The following is a 15,680-nucleotide window of genomic DNA, read 5'->3' as shown; positions in this document are numbered from 1 at the left end:
GTGAAGCAGAAAGTGTTTGGAGTCCAAGGTCAAAGTGGAGATAAGAACATATGATTTGTTGTAAACAACTGTGATCCCTTCATTTTTTTCTTCCTTGTCATGAAGGATAAAAAAAAGAGTTGAAGGGAAATTCCATTTTCTTTTTTTGTTGTTTTTTTTCCATTTTTCAGTTTTAGCTTCTTGTGAAGTTCTTATCACATACTAAAAAACGTAGAAAGTAAGACAATACAATTTTGTAAACAGTACAGGCAATAATAATATGACTTGGTGACATCACAGATACCAGCTTGAATGCATGATGATATCAAGTACATGTATAATAATGATGTAATATGACTTGGTGACATCATAGATAACGGCTTGAATTAATGATATCAAGTACATGTATAATAATGATGTAATATGACTTGGTGACATCATAGATAACGGCTTGAATTAATGATATCAAGTACATGTATAATAATGATGTAATATGACTTGGTGACATCACAGATACCAGCTTGAATTAATGATGATATCAAGTACATGTATAATAATGATGTAATATGACTTGGTGACATCACAGATACCAGTTTGAATTAATGATAATATCAAACACATGTATAATAATGTAACATGACTTGGTGACATCATAGATACTGGCTTGAATTAATGATGATATAAAAAAAACACATGTATAATAATGATGTAATATGACTTGGTGACATCACAGATACCAGTTTAAATTAATGATATCAAGTACATGTATAATAATGATGTAATAGGACTTGGTGACATCACAGATACCAGCTTGAATTAATGATAATATCAAATACATGTATAATAATGATGTAATATGACATAATGTCATGACTTATGTTCATAACGACACACATACATCTACATTTATAAATCCAAGTTGCTTATGTACTGAATGATTTCAGAAACGTTGGTATAAATAGATAAGAGTAACGTTGTGGGATTAATGGTGTCCATGATTGCTCAACATACAGGGGGTGTCATTTAATTTGGAATAATGTTAACATTTTGTATTCTGCTACAATGTGTTGCCACCTTGTGGGCAAAGTGGGATACTGACATCAATAATCAGTAACAGCACGTACGTGTCTTAACCAATCTGGGATGTGGCATGTGTGTGCCCTTAGTGTCTTCAATTGGTTTACCATTGTTTTATCTATTTCCATTATAGGTTCTTACATTATAGTAAAATGAGAGCTAGAGACAAAAAGTCTCAGAAATACATTTTTCTATGTCATACTTCCACATTGTCACCTGTCTGGTATGGCATACGTAGAGATCAATGGTAAAGGTCAATGGTAGAGGTCAATGGTCGCCAGTAGAAAGTAGAAGCCATTGGTCGACAATAGAAATGTTGAACTCTTGCAGCCTTTGAGCATCATTTTCCCCAAAACAACCAATGGTGTAGGCAATTGTCTTGCATCTGACCTAGTTCTCATTAGGATGGGCAGTTTTTGTTTTCTAACTTTGTATGTACAGCACCTATCGTATTTAATATAATTTACAATGTCATTGTGTTGTTTAGCCACTGCATCCAGTCTATTATATGACATACTTATAATGAACAAGCACTGCACATTGAATTGCATTATGGGTTAATTTTTTTTTTCAAGTTTAAAATAAAAAATACAGAGAAATCCACAATGCAGCAGTAAGTGCCATTGACATCTGCCTTTCCCTAGCAATACATGACTGGAAGTGCTGGTGTCATTTACGAATATACGTGAGAACTATAAAGTTACACTCAGACGAACCTAGCCAACCTCAGACATGAAAAACGATAGTGACATCACAGATACCAGTTTGAATTAATGATGATGTCAAGTACTTGTATAATAATGATGTAATATGACTTGGTGACATCACAGATACCAGGTTGAATTAATGATGATATCAAATACATGTATAATAATGATGTGACAGTTTTTCACGTCCGAGGTGCACCCGTACGGGACGCATTATCACCCATCCCCCATAGACTAGAGTCTACGGAGGGATGGATGAAGTGCAATAAAATAGGACATGTCCTATTTTTTCACGAACTCTTCACACGCTCCATTGAAGCAACGATCATTTGAACAGCCCCATTGAAGTACATGAGTCCGTGTGACGGTCTTTGTTTTAACGTCCGTCACACGGACTCCATATACGCTTGTCTGAATGAGCCCGTAAATACAAGCGACAAATGGGGATATTCACTTATATGTAAATATCCTGTGTAGCACGTGCCTGATTTATCAACGGAGCACGCCCAGTTGCTTATTCATATGATAAGGATACAAACAACGCCAGGCCAGACCTTGAGGTCAGACCTTTTCTAAGTAGGAAGGTGGCAGGAAAAGTGGCGCTCAATGTGATTTGTAAAGAATGTTGCCCACTTTTTCCCCCCAGTTTTTGTAATCTGACTGTCCGTTTGAATTAAAATAGTTTTCATATATGTGATTTCTACACATATAGGAGAAAAGATTAAGGAATGAGAATAGTCAGATCACTATTTACTATTGAGGGCTTTGGAATTTTGATATCTGACAGACTGAGATGCCTCAAAAACCAGCTGCGAGAGGATTTGATTGCTTGCCAATGGCCCGTAGCCAATGCTGTTCATTCAGCAACTACTGCTAGGCTCTCCGACTTTTTTCTGTAATGTGCTGAAGACATTATATGTACACTTGCAGCGCATATTACACCATATACATGTATACGTATTTTCATAGATTCCCAACTTTTTTTTTTTTTAAAGTGGGTGGGACTTAGTGGAAGCATTTACTACGATTTACGCCATAAACTGGCATAAAGTATAGCGGAAATTTCATTCAGTGGCGCGTGGACAGTCAAAGATGTGACTAAGTTATTAAAAGGTGTTCGTCTCTTAATAACTTTGTCGCATGCTACTCCTGCTTGTTTCTTGTTAAGACTGGCGTATGTAACGCCAGCTTCAATAAATCTCCCCCCTATCTCCTCAATTAATCCTCCGATTTATCATTAGAATCATATGTTCTGCATTTCCTTTAGTTACAGATGTTTAAAAACAAGTGTCTCAATGTTGTGAAGATGACATCACTAATTCTACAGAAAGTTCCAGTTTATCATAGACATTAGTGTGAGTTTTCCATAGCTTCCACTGTTTTGGTTACCATAGATATAAATGTCTGGACACAAACAGCTCCTGATAGAGACAGGATTCTATATGTGATATTGCTGGCAGCATGTTCTTATTATATTTGATTTTCGTATAATTTCTGCTTTAAGCTATGTTCACACAGGGCGGATACGCTGCGTAAAAGCACACAGCATATACGCCCTGGGCGCCGCAGGGAATTCTGGTCGTAAAAAAACGCACCAAATTGTGGTGCAGTTTTTCGGGCGCGATGTCGGCTGCGGAAAATTGCACATAATTTTTTTTTGATAGTAACGTAGCCATGGTGACGCGTTCCTCTGCCGTCCTACAACCAGCCTCCTCGGATGACGTTTCATCCCATGTGACATGGGATGGTCCCAATCACAGGCTGCAGCGGTCACATGGGATGAAACGTCATGCTAGGATGCCGGCCTGGACGAAGACACACAGAATTCTGGGTAAGTATAAGATAAAAAAAATTCTGAGTTGCTTTTTTTGCGGCGGAATGGCTGCTTTTTCACAGCCAAAAAACGCAACATCTGCTATTTGTTGCGGCTTTTAACTCTCCATTGAATTCAATGGGGAATACCCGCAACAAATAAGCAGCCATTACGCAAATACAATTGACATGCTGCGGATTAAAAAAACGCACCGCAGGTCAATTTCTGAGGGTTTTTTCCGCTCAGCATTGTTCAAATCTCATACACTCTGCTGCTACTGTATTATGCTGTGGATTTTCCGCAACTAAATCCGTTGCGGCAAGTCCTCAGTATTTACGCTGCATGTGAACTCACCCTAAGTCATAAGGACCAACAATAAAAGTACGTCCGTGAACATATCCATTGATTCATTAATTGAATGATAGTTCATAGAATTGCCTTAATAATGCTCTTATCTGTACCGTATAACTTATATTGCTCTGTTTATAGTATATTACACTTGGTGTTTTGCCCTGTTCATTGAGGGTATGACCTTACTGGTGAAATGCTGAGAGTTGTAATCTGTCAATACCTGCATAGATTGCTATGTGGCACTGTTCATTGTGCAAAGTGTTTCTTTTGACAGATTTCAGTGGTTCTGGAAAGATTGCAATGATTCCCAATACATATTTTTATATAGATAATGGTATCACTGACTTCCCTATCATTCCAATGTAATCTCAATTTCCTGTCACAGACCTGACACTCTTGGGAAAACATAAGTAAAGGTTGGTATGAGCAGGTGCGTGGGCCCCATATAAAACAATTAAAATGACATCCACACACTGGTTGCTACGTCAGAAAATGACATTCCGCCATCACAGGACAGAAGGCACTGAATATAGTTCATCCTTGATCCCATCTTTGGTATGAGAGAACGGCAGTATGATTCTCAGGGAAATTCCATTCTCCGTTGTTTGCCGGAGTTGGGTGTGTGTAGAGAAGGGGATCGGTGCAAAGGTTTGCACCACATATAGGAAAGAAGGGTGCTTCCTCTCTATGGAATACAGTATGTGTGTGCATATAAATATACAGCACTGTTCATAGATTTTAGGCAGTCGTGAAAAAATTGTGCAAAGTATGAATGCTTTCAAAAATAGAAGTGTTAATAATAGTTTTTTTTTATCAAGTAACAAAATGCAAAGTGAACGAACAGAAGTGAAATCTAAATCAAATGAATATTTGGCGTGACCACCCGTTGCCTTCAAAACAGCATCAATTCTTTTAGGTCCTCAACGTTGCCCGTTTCTTTGTGCTTCTTCAAAAAACAGCACATCTTGAAACCCCAGTCTTTGAAATCTTTGCCTGGGATAGACCTTGCTGATTCAGTATAACTACTTTGTGTCTTGTTGCTGTGCTCAGTCTTTCCATTATGGACCTATGACATGAAACTGTCATCTACAACCTCACCTTTGTAGCAGAGTTTGGCTGTTCCTCATCCAGTTTTAAGCCTCCTACACAGCTGTTTCTGTTACAGTTAATAACTGTCTTTCAACCTACATATGAAAATAATAATTACCACCTCTTTGGTATAATTGGTTAATCATACACCTGACTATAATCCTACAAAATCTAGGACTTTGTGCAAGTTTACCTAGAAGAATTGACACTGTTTTGAAGGCAAAGGGTGGTCACTCCAAATATTGATTTGATTTAGATTTCTCTCTTTCATTCACCTTGTATTTTGTTAATTGATAAAAAAAACAAAACCTGAACACTTCGATTTTTGAAAGCATTCTTACTTTGCAACATTTTTCCACAACTGCCTAAAACCTTTGCACAGTACCGTATATATTTATTGTCCCTGAACTTCATAGTCAAGAGCGGCACATCTTTTAAACTCCTGGCCACCTAAAAGTTATTAAACTACAGTCCCTATCACAATGCCTGTCAGAGTTTGCTGGGAGCTATAGTTCCATACTGGCAGTGCACCTCCTATCTTAATCTGTGTGTGACAGCTGCAGAAGCTTGTACTGACAAGTTCCTTCAAGTGTGAGGACAAGGTGCATGTTTGAGCAAGCTGGAACATGCCTGACTCACTGTGCAATGATGTCAGCACAGGACTGGGTGGGAACAGTAGTAATATGATACAGGCAAACAAGACTATTTTTATCATGTCTGTTTTCCTTTTCTCAGACGATGTGGTTTATGGCGCACAGTTTGTATTTTTCTATACAAAGCACATAGCTCATATACACACAGTAATGCATGTGAATGAAGGACGCAGTCAAACTCGGTTTCTGAGGACTCGCGAGTTTCGAGGTTATTCTTCTGCAAATGTTTACTAGAAGAATTAGGGCGTATTTGTGGGGTTTTTCTATGTATTTTCAGTAGCAAATATGCAGATATCTGATCATTCTGACCAGGCTTCTGCAATACTTGGGCCTCATCTGACATAATGTTGGTAGTGTCTTTAGTTGCACCATGTGAAGCCATTGCTACCCATTTAAGGCTGAGTTCACACGTTGCGGATTTGTCGCAGATTTTATTGCGGTTTTGACGCAGATCTCACCCTTTTGCATTGCAAAGTGTAAAATATGCGCTGAAAATCTGCGTGAAATCCGCGACGTGGGAACTCTACCATTTTTAAGCTTCTGAAGAAATACATTCCTCTTAAAATAACTTATCCATGGTAAATTGTGATGTCCAATTTCTTAGTTACATCTGTTTCTGTTTCTTTTGAATGACAATTCTGGCAACCTAGGCAACTATGCACCAAATTCTGTCAAATTGCTGCATTACTATAGCAACCAGTGCCAGGCAGCTGTTGCCAAGGCAAATAAAATCATGGGATTCATCAAAAGAGGCATAGATGCTTATGACAAGAACATAGTTTTGCCTCTGTATAAATCCCTAGTCAGACCATACATGGAATATTGTGTACAATTTTAGGCACCTGAGTATCAGAAGGACATGGCTGAACTAATGGTTGCAAAGAAGGGCGATTAAGGGAATGGACGGATTGCAGTACCAAGAAAGGTTATAAAACTTGGGGCTATTCAGTTTAGAAAAAAGACGGCTTAGGGGGCGAACTAATTACAATGTACAAATATATAATTGGACAGTACAGTGATCTTTCTAATGATCTTTTTGCACCTAGACCTGTAACAAGGACAAAGGCGGCATCCTCCACATCTAGAGGAAAAAAGGTTTCACCACCATAATAGAAGGGGATTCTTTACTGTGAGAGCAGTGAGACTATGGAACTCTCTTCCACAGGATGTTGTGGTGGTTGATTCTCTGAACAAGTTCAAGAAGGTCCTTGATGCTTTTCTTGAAAAATATAATAGTACAGGTTATGAGTACTAGATTCTGGAGATGGGACGTCAATGCAGGGATTTATTCTGATTGCCATATTGGAATAGGGAAGATTTTTTTACCTAATGACGCAATTGGCGTTAACCTCATGGGGGTTTTTGCCTACCTCTGTATCAACACAGTAGGATTATAGGTTGGACTTGATCGACCTGTTTCTTTTTTCAACCTTATTAACTATGTAACTATAGAGTTGGTTCTGCAATGAGAGACAATTCCTGTGAAAATAAAAGTTTTTACCGAACTTTCCCATAACAGACGTAACAAAGAAATGCCTAAATAAAATCTATAACAATTTTGCAAAAAACGAAGATGCTGATTTTTAGATGGAAATGTATACAGAAATTGATACAATGTGTACATGCAACAATGGTTACTGTTTAGTCAAGTATTAATATTGTATGTGATATGTGGGGTTCTTTACCATATAATTTTGATCTGTTTTGCAGAGAAAATGTTTTCTGCCAGGGCCATCTTACAGGCTAACGGTGGTGGTGAAAAGGTTTGTCGGAACCTATTTGGAGAAGTGGATCATGAACTCCTTAAAAGTGAATTCGAGACAATCATGACCAATACTTCAGAAGAAGCCAAATGCAAATGGAACTTTGACTTTGTGGCTGAGACTCCATTGCAGGGGGATTATGTGTGGGAGAGAGTGAAAGACCTAAACCAGGAGACTACAACAGATGATGATGACACAACGTCCAGCCTTGTATCGGTCCAGGAGCTTGAAAGTAGAGGATCAAATTGTTGCAAGCGGAAGCAAGCGCTTATTACCGGTAATTAAAACATGCGGTATGGGTTTTTTTTGCCAATGAAATGATCTGCAAAATGTTCTATTATTAATAAACCACTCTTGGCAAACCTTGTACTTTGTATTATTCCTAGTGCAGGGCCTGAAGGAGCAGTGCATGACGTATGGATTCAAAGTATACAAACAGGGAATCTCTGCGTCATGCACTGCCGCCTTGGGCAGTGCACTAGGCATAACACACTGTATCAGTTTGCTTAAAGTGTTCCTTCAATCCTTTCGCGACAATTTTTAGACTTCTGACAAGCACAAATAAAACCTGAATTCTAAAATAAAAAAATTCATATTATATAGAAATTGTGAAAATAGCACCCAGCACTTTACACTCATGGACGCCTTCATGCAATTTTGCATCAAAGCTTAATATTTGTAAAAAATGCTTCAAAATTCATTTAAACCTAAAAGTCTGACTTAAGCAGAGACTCGCAATTCCTAAAGATAAAAGTTCAAGATGTGCAGAGTTGATACGTGTCTACATGAACGTATAGTTAAAAAACTGAACAGACCAAAATTCTCCACGATCCAGATGGCAGTAAAATTCTAATAGACAGAGTTGGCCAGTGTTGTGATTAGGAGCAGGGGGTATACAGGGGGCAACTTCAAATATTCTCACTCCTTTAGTAGAAAAAAAACCACATCCATTAACCCCCCAAAATTTGACAATCCGAGTAGATATCCTCTCAGATTGTTAAGAGAGGTGGATCGATAACATGAAGAAAATTTCCCATATAACCTCTGTGGGGTCAATGGAAGGCTTTACAGAGGGACAGATGACCGTATCAAGCGGTGATCTTTCTTCCTGATGTCACTTGCAGCTGCTCACCCCTTCCCCTTAAACCGACACAAAACCAGGCAGTAAAACTTTTCATCCTGCTCCCTGAATATTGCACCCAGAGCTTTTTTCATGATATCATTTGAAAACTAAGATTCTAAGCTTTAATACGGCACCGAGACTTTATCTAGTATATTATGGTACAAAGATTTTATCTCTTATATTATATACAGGGCAAGCGTCATGCCATATTACATTCATTCTTGGCAATGAAACTGTTAAAGGGAACCTGTCACTAGCATTTCACCTATTGAACTCTACTCACCCCTCGCTGGCCGCTGCTGTCAAAAGTTAATTGCCATTATCCCCTCTCCTAAACTTCTCCTCTGACCGTAAATAACGGTCTGCAAACATAATGTGCCTTTTATGGTAATCCGGCACTCTCGTTCGTTCCTCTTATGCCCGCCCCTCGCCGCAAACTGGCCCACCCTGAATTCTGTCAATCAAAAGTAAGCTGTCACTCAAAAGTGACGAGGCGGGGTTATCTCGGAAATGCTTGAGGAATGAAGATATGACTCTTTTATACTCATTAGCATACGGTGCAGGAACACTAAAAAAAACGGAGTACTAAAGGTACAGAACCTACGCAGAAGATAATTATAGGTTACATAAAAATGATTTCACCCTCTTCCACCAGGTATTGTGGGTTTAATAGGTGAAATGGTGGTGATAGGTTCTCTTTAAAGTCTACCTCCACGCAAAAAGAAAACCAAAAGTGATTGTAGCTAATCCTACACACTCTTTTGTAAATCACACTCACAAAGGTTCTGGAAGCTTAGCTGACTATTGGAAGTTGTAAGGTAGATTCTTCACAGAGCTACTTTAGCTGTCCCTACACTGGCCTATAACTTAAAGGAAACACACTGGTTTTCCGTTCCTATAAAAATAACAACTCCGCACAAAAGAAAAATCTGTTTTTGACTCCTCGACCTTGCAGAGATGAATGTTCTGCTGTTCTTAAGTAGTAGCAGAGTGGAATACTCTAGTGAACAGTATCTGAAGAAATGAGTGTTATGTAGCAAAAGAGACATTTAAGGGTTTTTCCAGTCCTAAGAAATTGATCGGCTATCTCCCATTCAGTGGTTTGAAAGGGCGACAGTTCTCGTAGGAGCGCTGCTTCCCCTTCATTTCCTTTACTGCTCGCACTGTAAATCGCCGTTACTTACTTGTAGCTGCGGGTCTCAGTATTACAGCCTTCTCCCGTTCACTTCAATGGGAGAAGGCTGTAATACTGTAAACCGTCGGAGATTCACAGTGTGAGCAGTAAATTAAACAAAGGGCAAGCAGCATTTATATAAACGCTGCAACCCCTTCAAAACATTGATCGGCGGGGGTGCCGGGAGTCGGTTGCCGACAGCTGCGATATTGATGGCCTATCCTGAGGATAGGCCATCAATTTCTTTTAAGGGGTATTCCCAGAATTGACACTTATCAACTATTTACAGGATAGGTGATAAGAATCTGATTGATGGGGGCCCCATTGAACACTAGAATGGGGGTCCTGAACCCTCGTTTCTCCTCACTGCACGACCGCAGTGAGGAGAACTTTCAAAGGAGCGGTGTACCAGCATGCGCGTTGCCATTCCATTCAAGTTTATGGGACTGACAGAGACAGCCAAGCACGGCGCTGAGCTGTTTCAGTCAGTCTTATAGTAATTGAAGGGAGCGGCAATAATTAATGTCAATTTAGGGAACACCCCTTAGAAGGCGCTATGGTAAAGGCCCATTTAGGTGATCAGCATTTGAAGAGATGCATCAATTTGGTCACTCTTCCATGTAAACTGAGCTATAGGAAAATGTAATTGTAAAAATTCTAACTGAATAAGAAATCCTCAAATTGTGAATGCCTTCTTCACGGAGGGGTTCTGATCAATTGACATTTAATTCTTCCCATTACACATGTCTTAATGTGTAGATAACACTGATTTTGATGATTAGTATTTGGTATAAAGGGATTATATAATACAGGTAAGTTCAAGGGAAATGCCATAAATGTCTGAGCCACGTTCCACCTTTTGAGGTGGCATCCACATACAGACAGAGAATAAGTGGAGAGGTGGCTGCTCATGTACGCATCTCTATAAGTTCAAGTGTATGGGAGTTAGGACAACCATTGAGCCGAGCTTCCAGGTAAAGAAGAATGGTACCCAAATTATGGATGTGTTGACAGCTTTAGTGAGAACAGGAAATTAGAATGTGATTATGCACGGGTGTAACTATATGGGTTGTGGTCACACCTAGTGCCTGAGGGACCCAACAGCATCTCTGCCACATAAGAAAACACAGATTATTTCATTTAACCTGGTTAAATAGTCTTTTGTATAATAGAAAGTATTTAGAACAAAAATCTATAATACGACTCAATGTAAATTAACAAATGTTATAATGCATTTTATGTATAAGTCAATGAGAAAAGCATGTCAGTGTAAATGAAACCCAATTTTTAATAATTTCTTTCTCCGTTCTTTCCTCAGATTACTATCAAGTGAAACGTCGCTGTTCTCCACTTCCTTCACCAAGTCGATGTAGCCCGTGATTGGCTTTGTTCCAGATTTTACATATGTTTTCCACGAATCCTTCCTCAAGACAAGTCAAAACTTTCCATTCAAGTATCTTAGTTTCAGGAAGTAAATCTTTACTTTGAAGAACCATAGACATGACCTGGATTGTAGGAAAGGTGGAAATGATGATGCACTTCATAGGGACCCTGGAGAGCAATTAACCACTTTAGTTGCCATAGCAACCAAATTTAGCTCATACGGGTTCTGTTATTTTGTATGTATGAAGAAAATTCTCCTTGAGGAAATATGTGTCGTATATACTGTATAGTGTGCAAATATATATATATATATATATATATATATATATATATATATATATATATAATGTGTGTATGTAAGGAAACACAGAGTGTGGGCATTGTGTTTCCAGGGGGACAAACCTGCCCTTGTTATGGGTTGGCCCAGACCCAACTGTTGGATATGTTCGTCTTATAACCACTGCTCCTAAATTATACTTCCTGGAAAGGATTGTGTTAAAAAAGCAAAACCCTGCAGACTGGAAAAGTAGTAATTCAGGGCGGAGCCTCTACTTCAAATCACATAATGGTTGTGGTTTTTACATGCAAGTTTCCCTGGTGTGCATTTCTTCATTCAAGTCAATGGAGCAAAAAGTCACAAAAATGACGGGAATACGTGTTCTGTGGTTTGAAAAAGACAAAAACAAAACCTCACAATGCCACAGAAATATAGAGATGATAATTTTTTTTATTCCCTACTACATTTGGCCACTGACATGGGCAACCAGTCCTCACAACGTGCCCTAAACCCTTTGGTGTGGCAATGACATTGTTATCTATATAGTCCTATATTGTGGCACTCAACAACAAAATGAAGGGATGCAGAAACTTTGGTATAGACTACAAATGGTTGAAGCCCCCCCACCTCCTAATGCCTCATGCACATGACCGTTGTACCACTCGGGCCGTTTTTGACGTCATCCGATTGGCACCCGATAGTCTTCACGGACCCATTTACTTTAGCGGGTGAATCGGGTCCATGAAAAATGACGGCACACACGGTCATGTGCATGAGGCATAAAACTTTTGATGGCTCAGTACGCTGTATAGACAATCCTGAAAAGCTTTATCTAAAAAACAGGAAAATATTTGAGGTTAAGTTAATTAAAGCTTTTAATTTCTAATCTTTTTTTATTTTAAAAATGGCAGGTACAGTTACCGAATATAGGGATTTATCTCGTCTTTTTTGGGTTACATGTTAAAAAAAATATTGTAAACGTATGACTTTTCCAAACTGATGGGAAAATATGAACAATCTCTACACCATCAAGTGTGCTTAATAACAGATCGAAATAAATACAAACATACACAACCCTTTAAAGTTCAATCAGATGTTGAAATTGGTTGTGAAATTGGTTTGTATCTGAAGATAAACTACCTTAGCATTGTCAGTAGGATGTTGCTTACCTTGATTTTGAATTTTTTTTCAATACATTTTTCAGTACAGTTGTCTCAAGATGACAGCCCCGTCCATATTAGGGCGTACAGACGTCATAGAAGGGGGTACTCAGGAACCCCGGAATTAGCCAGAGATGAGAGTAACAAATAGTAGCTCTCACTCTAGCGAACTAGCCCCATCCATGTGTTGCATGGATGGTCTCTTATTTGAGTGACTGACATGTAATACTACATGTTCCCTGCAGGGGTAATTTATGGCTTCACCAAGATGATCGCTGGGTCTTGATGAAAAAAAAACATTTTAAGATTTCTCTTTTAGTTATCTGAAACTACTGTCTGAATCGTATATTCTGTTTTATCCTGACTGTCTTATTTATAAAAAGGAGATTTTTATGTCAGGTAATATTTTGATGTTAACGCTAATATAAGGTAAGGGGGTATATTTTATTAAAGCATATATTAATTTAATTAAATTTCTTTTTATGACTGTGGCAGCACTAAAGAAATTGTATTTATTACGTTATAAAAAATTTGAGATACTGATCTTTACATTGCTTGTAAGATGTGAACTACAAATATTAGGTACTTGCTTATGAAGCCTATTTTATGTCCATCTTCCCTTCCATATCTTGTGGTTTTGTTTTGGCAAGAGATCCCAGCAAGGGAATACGAACATAATAACGCAACAAGCCCTTAATTGGTTGACAGAAAATAGATACTGTAGTCTTCCATCATCTAGTACTCAGCATTATTATTACTGAAGATCAAATGGCGATTCTTGGCCAGTCTTTGTATACGGGTTTTAATGTTCGAATTTCTTCCATATGTTTTTATGGTTTGATCTTTCAGTAGATAATTCTGAAAATAGACTTTTGAATGGATACACTAAATATGTATATATAAAAGCATAGTCAAAATCTACACTCTATAGCCCCTCACTAAATATTTGTCCTGACAAATGAGATTGTCAGATCGCCCCCTAACATCAGATATCATGGGAAAAATAGACAGGTTAGGCCAAATGCACACGACCGTAATTACGGACCCATTCATTTCTATTGGCCAGTGATACCTTTCAGTATTTTTACTGATGGGTGTCCGTGCTGAAAAAATTATAGAACCCGTCCTATTCTTGTCTGTAATTACGGCACGGACTCTCCCATAGAAGCCTATGGGCACGTCCGTAAATACGTACGGCTACGGATGTGCATCCGTAAACCGTCCGTATTTATGGAAGCGTTGCTATGCAACATGCTTGTGTCATCATTTGCAGCCTCCCCCTTTTTTACGGATCCGTATTTACGGACACCCTTCCTATATACGGATGAATTACGGATTACTATGGATCCGTATTTACGTACAATATTGACGGATAGATGAAAATACGGTCGCGTGCATGGGGCCTTAGATTTTTTCCTGGTTGACTTTATTGACTATAATCTGCACTATAGGTGTCTGGCAGCCATCCATCTCTCCCACTACTCTTATGACCGGTTTAGCATTCATTTTTTTTTTTTTTTTTTTTTAAACTGTATTTATTAGAGGTTTATTTTAACAATGTTTAGCAAAGAATAAATAAATAAACACAGATACAAGTTTGATGTGAAGGTTGTACGTCCCGAGCTCCAACCCACCAGCCAAAATGGAGTGGTCTGCCGATGTCCCCAAAAATGAATGAGTAATCATATTTCTTAATATCTTTTTTCTTTTCCCAGTAGCAATGTCTTATGTTTGCATGAGCACTTTATTCTAATAGTATAGTAGAAAAAACCAAGCACTCTGAATAAAAAAACAATGATTTGAGAAAATCTATTTCTACGTCCATCATTTCTATAAAGTAATTCAACTTTTTCTTATGTTTTTTGTCAGGCGATTTTCAAAAGACGTTTTGGCCCATCCCAGGCCTTTGTCACAGACATCCTTCTCTGATACAGCGATTGTGACAAAGGCCTGGGATGGGCCAAAACGTCTTTTGAAAATCGCCTGACAAAAAGACAAAAAACATAAGAAAAAGTTTAATTACTTTGTATAAAAAAAACAATGATTTTAGAAAATCTATTTCTACGTCCATCATTGCTATAGAGTGCTTGGGTTTTTCTACTATACTATATTGTGGGATATCCGTCCCGAACCCTTATAGCACCTGAATATTCCTGTCTAGGAGTGCAGTCCATTCTTTCTACACTTTTCTAATAGGCCTTAATGATAATAGACTCTACAGTGCAATACCATGTTTTATAGTTATGATATAGTAATAAAAGTAAGTGTGGCACTATCAAATAAAAACAATTGTTGTAGCTCATAGGAACCAATACGCTGTTGTGGGCTACATGTCTTTTTTTCCTTCAGACTAATTTCGTAAACCACCCCTTCGCCTCATATTGTCTGCAATTCTAATGCTGAATTTGTTGATTTGCTCAAAATTGTAAATTTAATCTTCTAGATCACATCGGAACAAGACATGTAGATTTGAAGTTCTCATATTTGGGTTTGTTGGATCTCTGGAAACTGCAGGAGTTTGGCAACTTTTGTGTACATCTCCATAGTATATATGTCCACTGGTGTTTTCTCATCTATTCTCCACTCTCATGTCTATTCCCTTCCATTAAAAAAAAAACTAATGTTGATGAGAGAATATGAAACGTTTTTGAACATATCTTTGGATAAAATTAGGTAATGAATATCCCTTCATGTCCAGGATATCTACAATTTAGTAGTTTTAACAATATATTTGTGGATAAGACTTTGTTCACAACTGCATTGGAGGGTCCACTAGGAGGGTCCGTTGTAGATTCTGTCAAAAATGGCGGAAAAAACAGCACAGGATGCAGTTACTTTTTACGGCAAAATGACGGACATCATGATGGAAATTGGGTCTGTTGGATGCCATTGGTTTCTATCATGTGACTGATCCGGCAATGCTGTTGTTTTTCGAAATACGAATTCATATGTGAACTCGGCCTTAGTTACTGATATTGCGAATTCTTGTGTGGAGGGGATGATATATTTGGTTGCCATCTCCTGCAGTCTTTGATGTCCTTCTTTACTATGAAGCACTTTGTACGCCACATTATTAGCACTAATTTTGTTTTGTAAATAAGGTCTCAAAGTGTTTGTTGGATAACAGATAT

The 15,680-nt window shown here is 38.2% G+C and overlaps 1 protein-coding gene across 1 annotated transcript in view; it reads left to right on the top strand.

Annotated features, from left to right (window-relative positions):
- CDKN1A (cyclin dependent kinase inhibitor 1A) overlaps positions 1–14,485 on the top strand; it is a 39,925-nt gene extending 25,440 nt beyond the window's left edge. The window contains exons 2-3 of the mRNA XM_075853887.1: positions 7,380–7,709; positions 11,048–14,485. Coding sequence (XP_075710002.1) covers positions 7,385–7,709; positions 11,048–11,109 — 387 coding nt within the window. The 5' untranslated portion in view covers positions 7,380–7,384 and the 3' untranslated portion in view covers positions 11,110–14,485. The remainder of the gene's footprint in view (positions 1–7,379; positions 7,710–11,047) is intronic.
- Positions 14,486–15,680: the final 1,195 nt, after the last annotated feature.

This window comes from Rhinoderma darwinii, chromosome 2 (genome assembly GCF_050947455.1).
Source record: "Rhinoderma darwinii isolate aRhiDar2 chromosome 2, aRhiDar2.hap1, whole genome shotgun sequence".
NCBI lineage: Eukaryota > Metazoa > Chordata > Amphibia > Anura > Rhinodermatidae > Rhinoderma > Rhinoderma darwinii.
The sequence above is the reverse complement of the archived record's forward strand: the minus strand, read 5'-3'. Positions and strand labels throughout refer to the sequence as shown.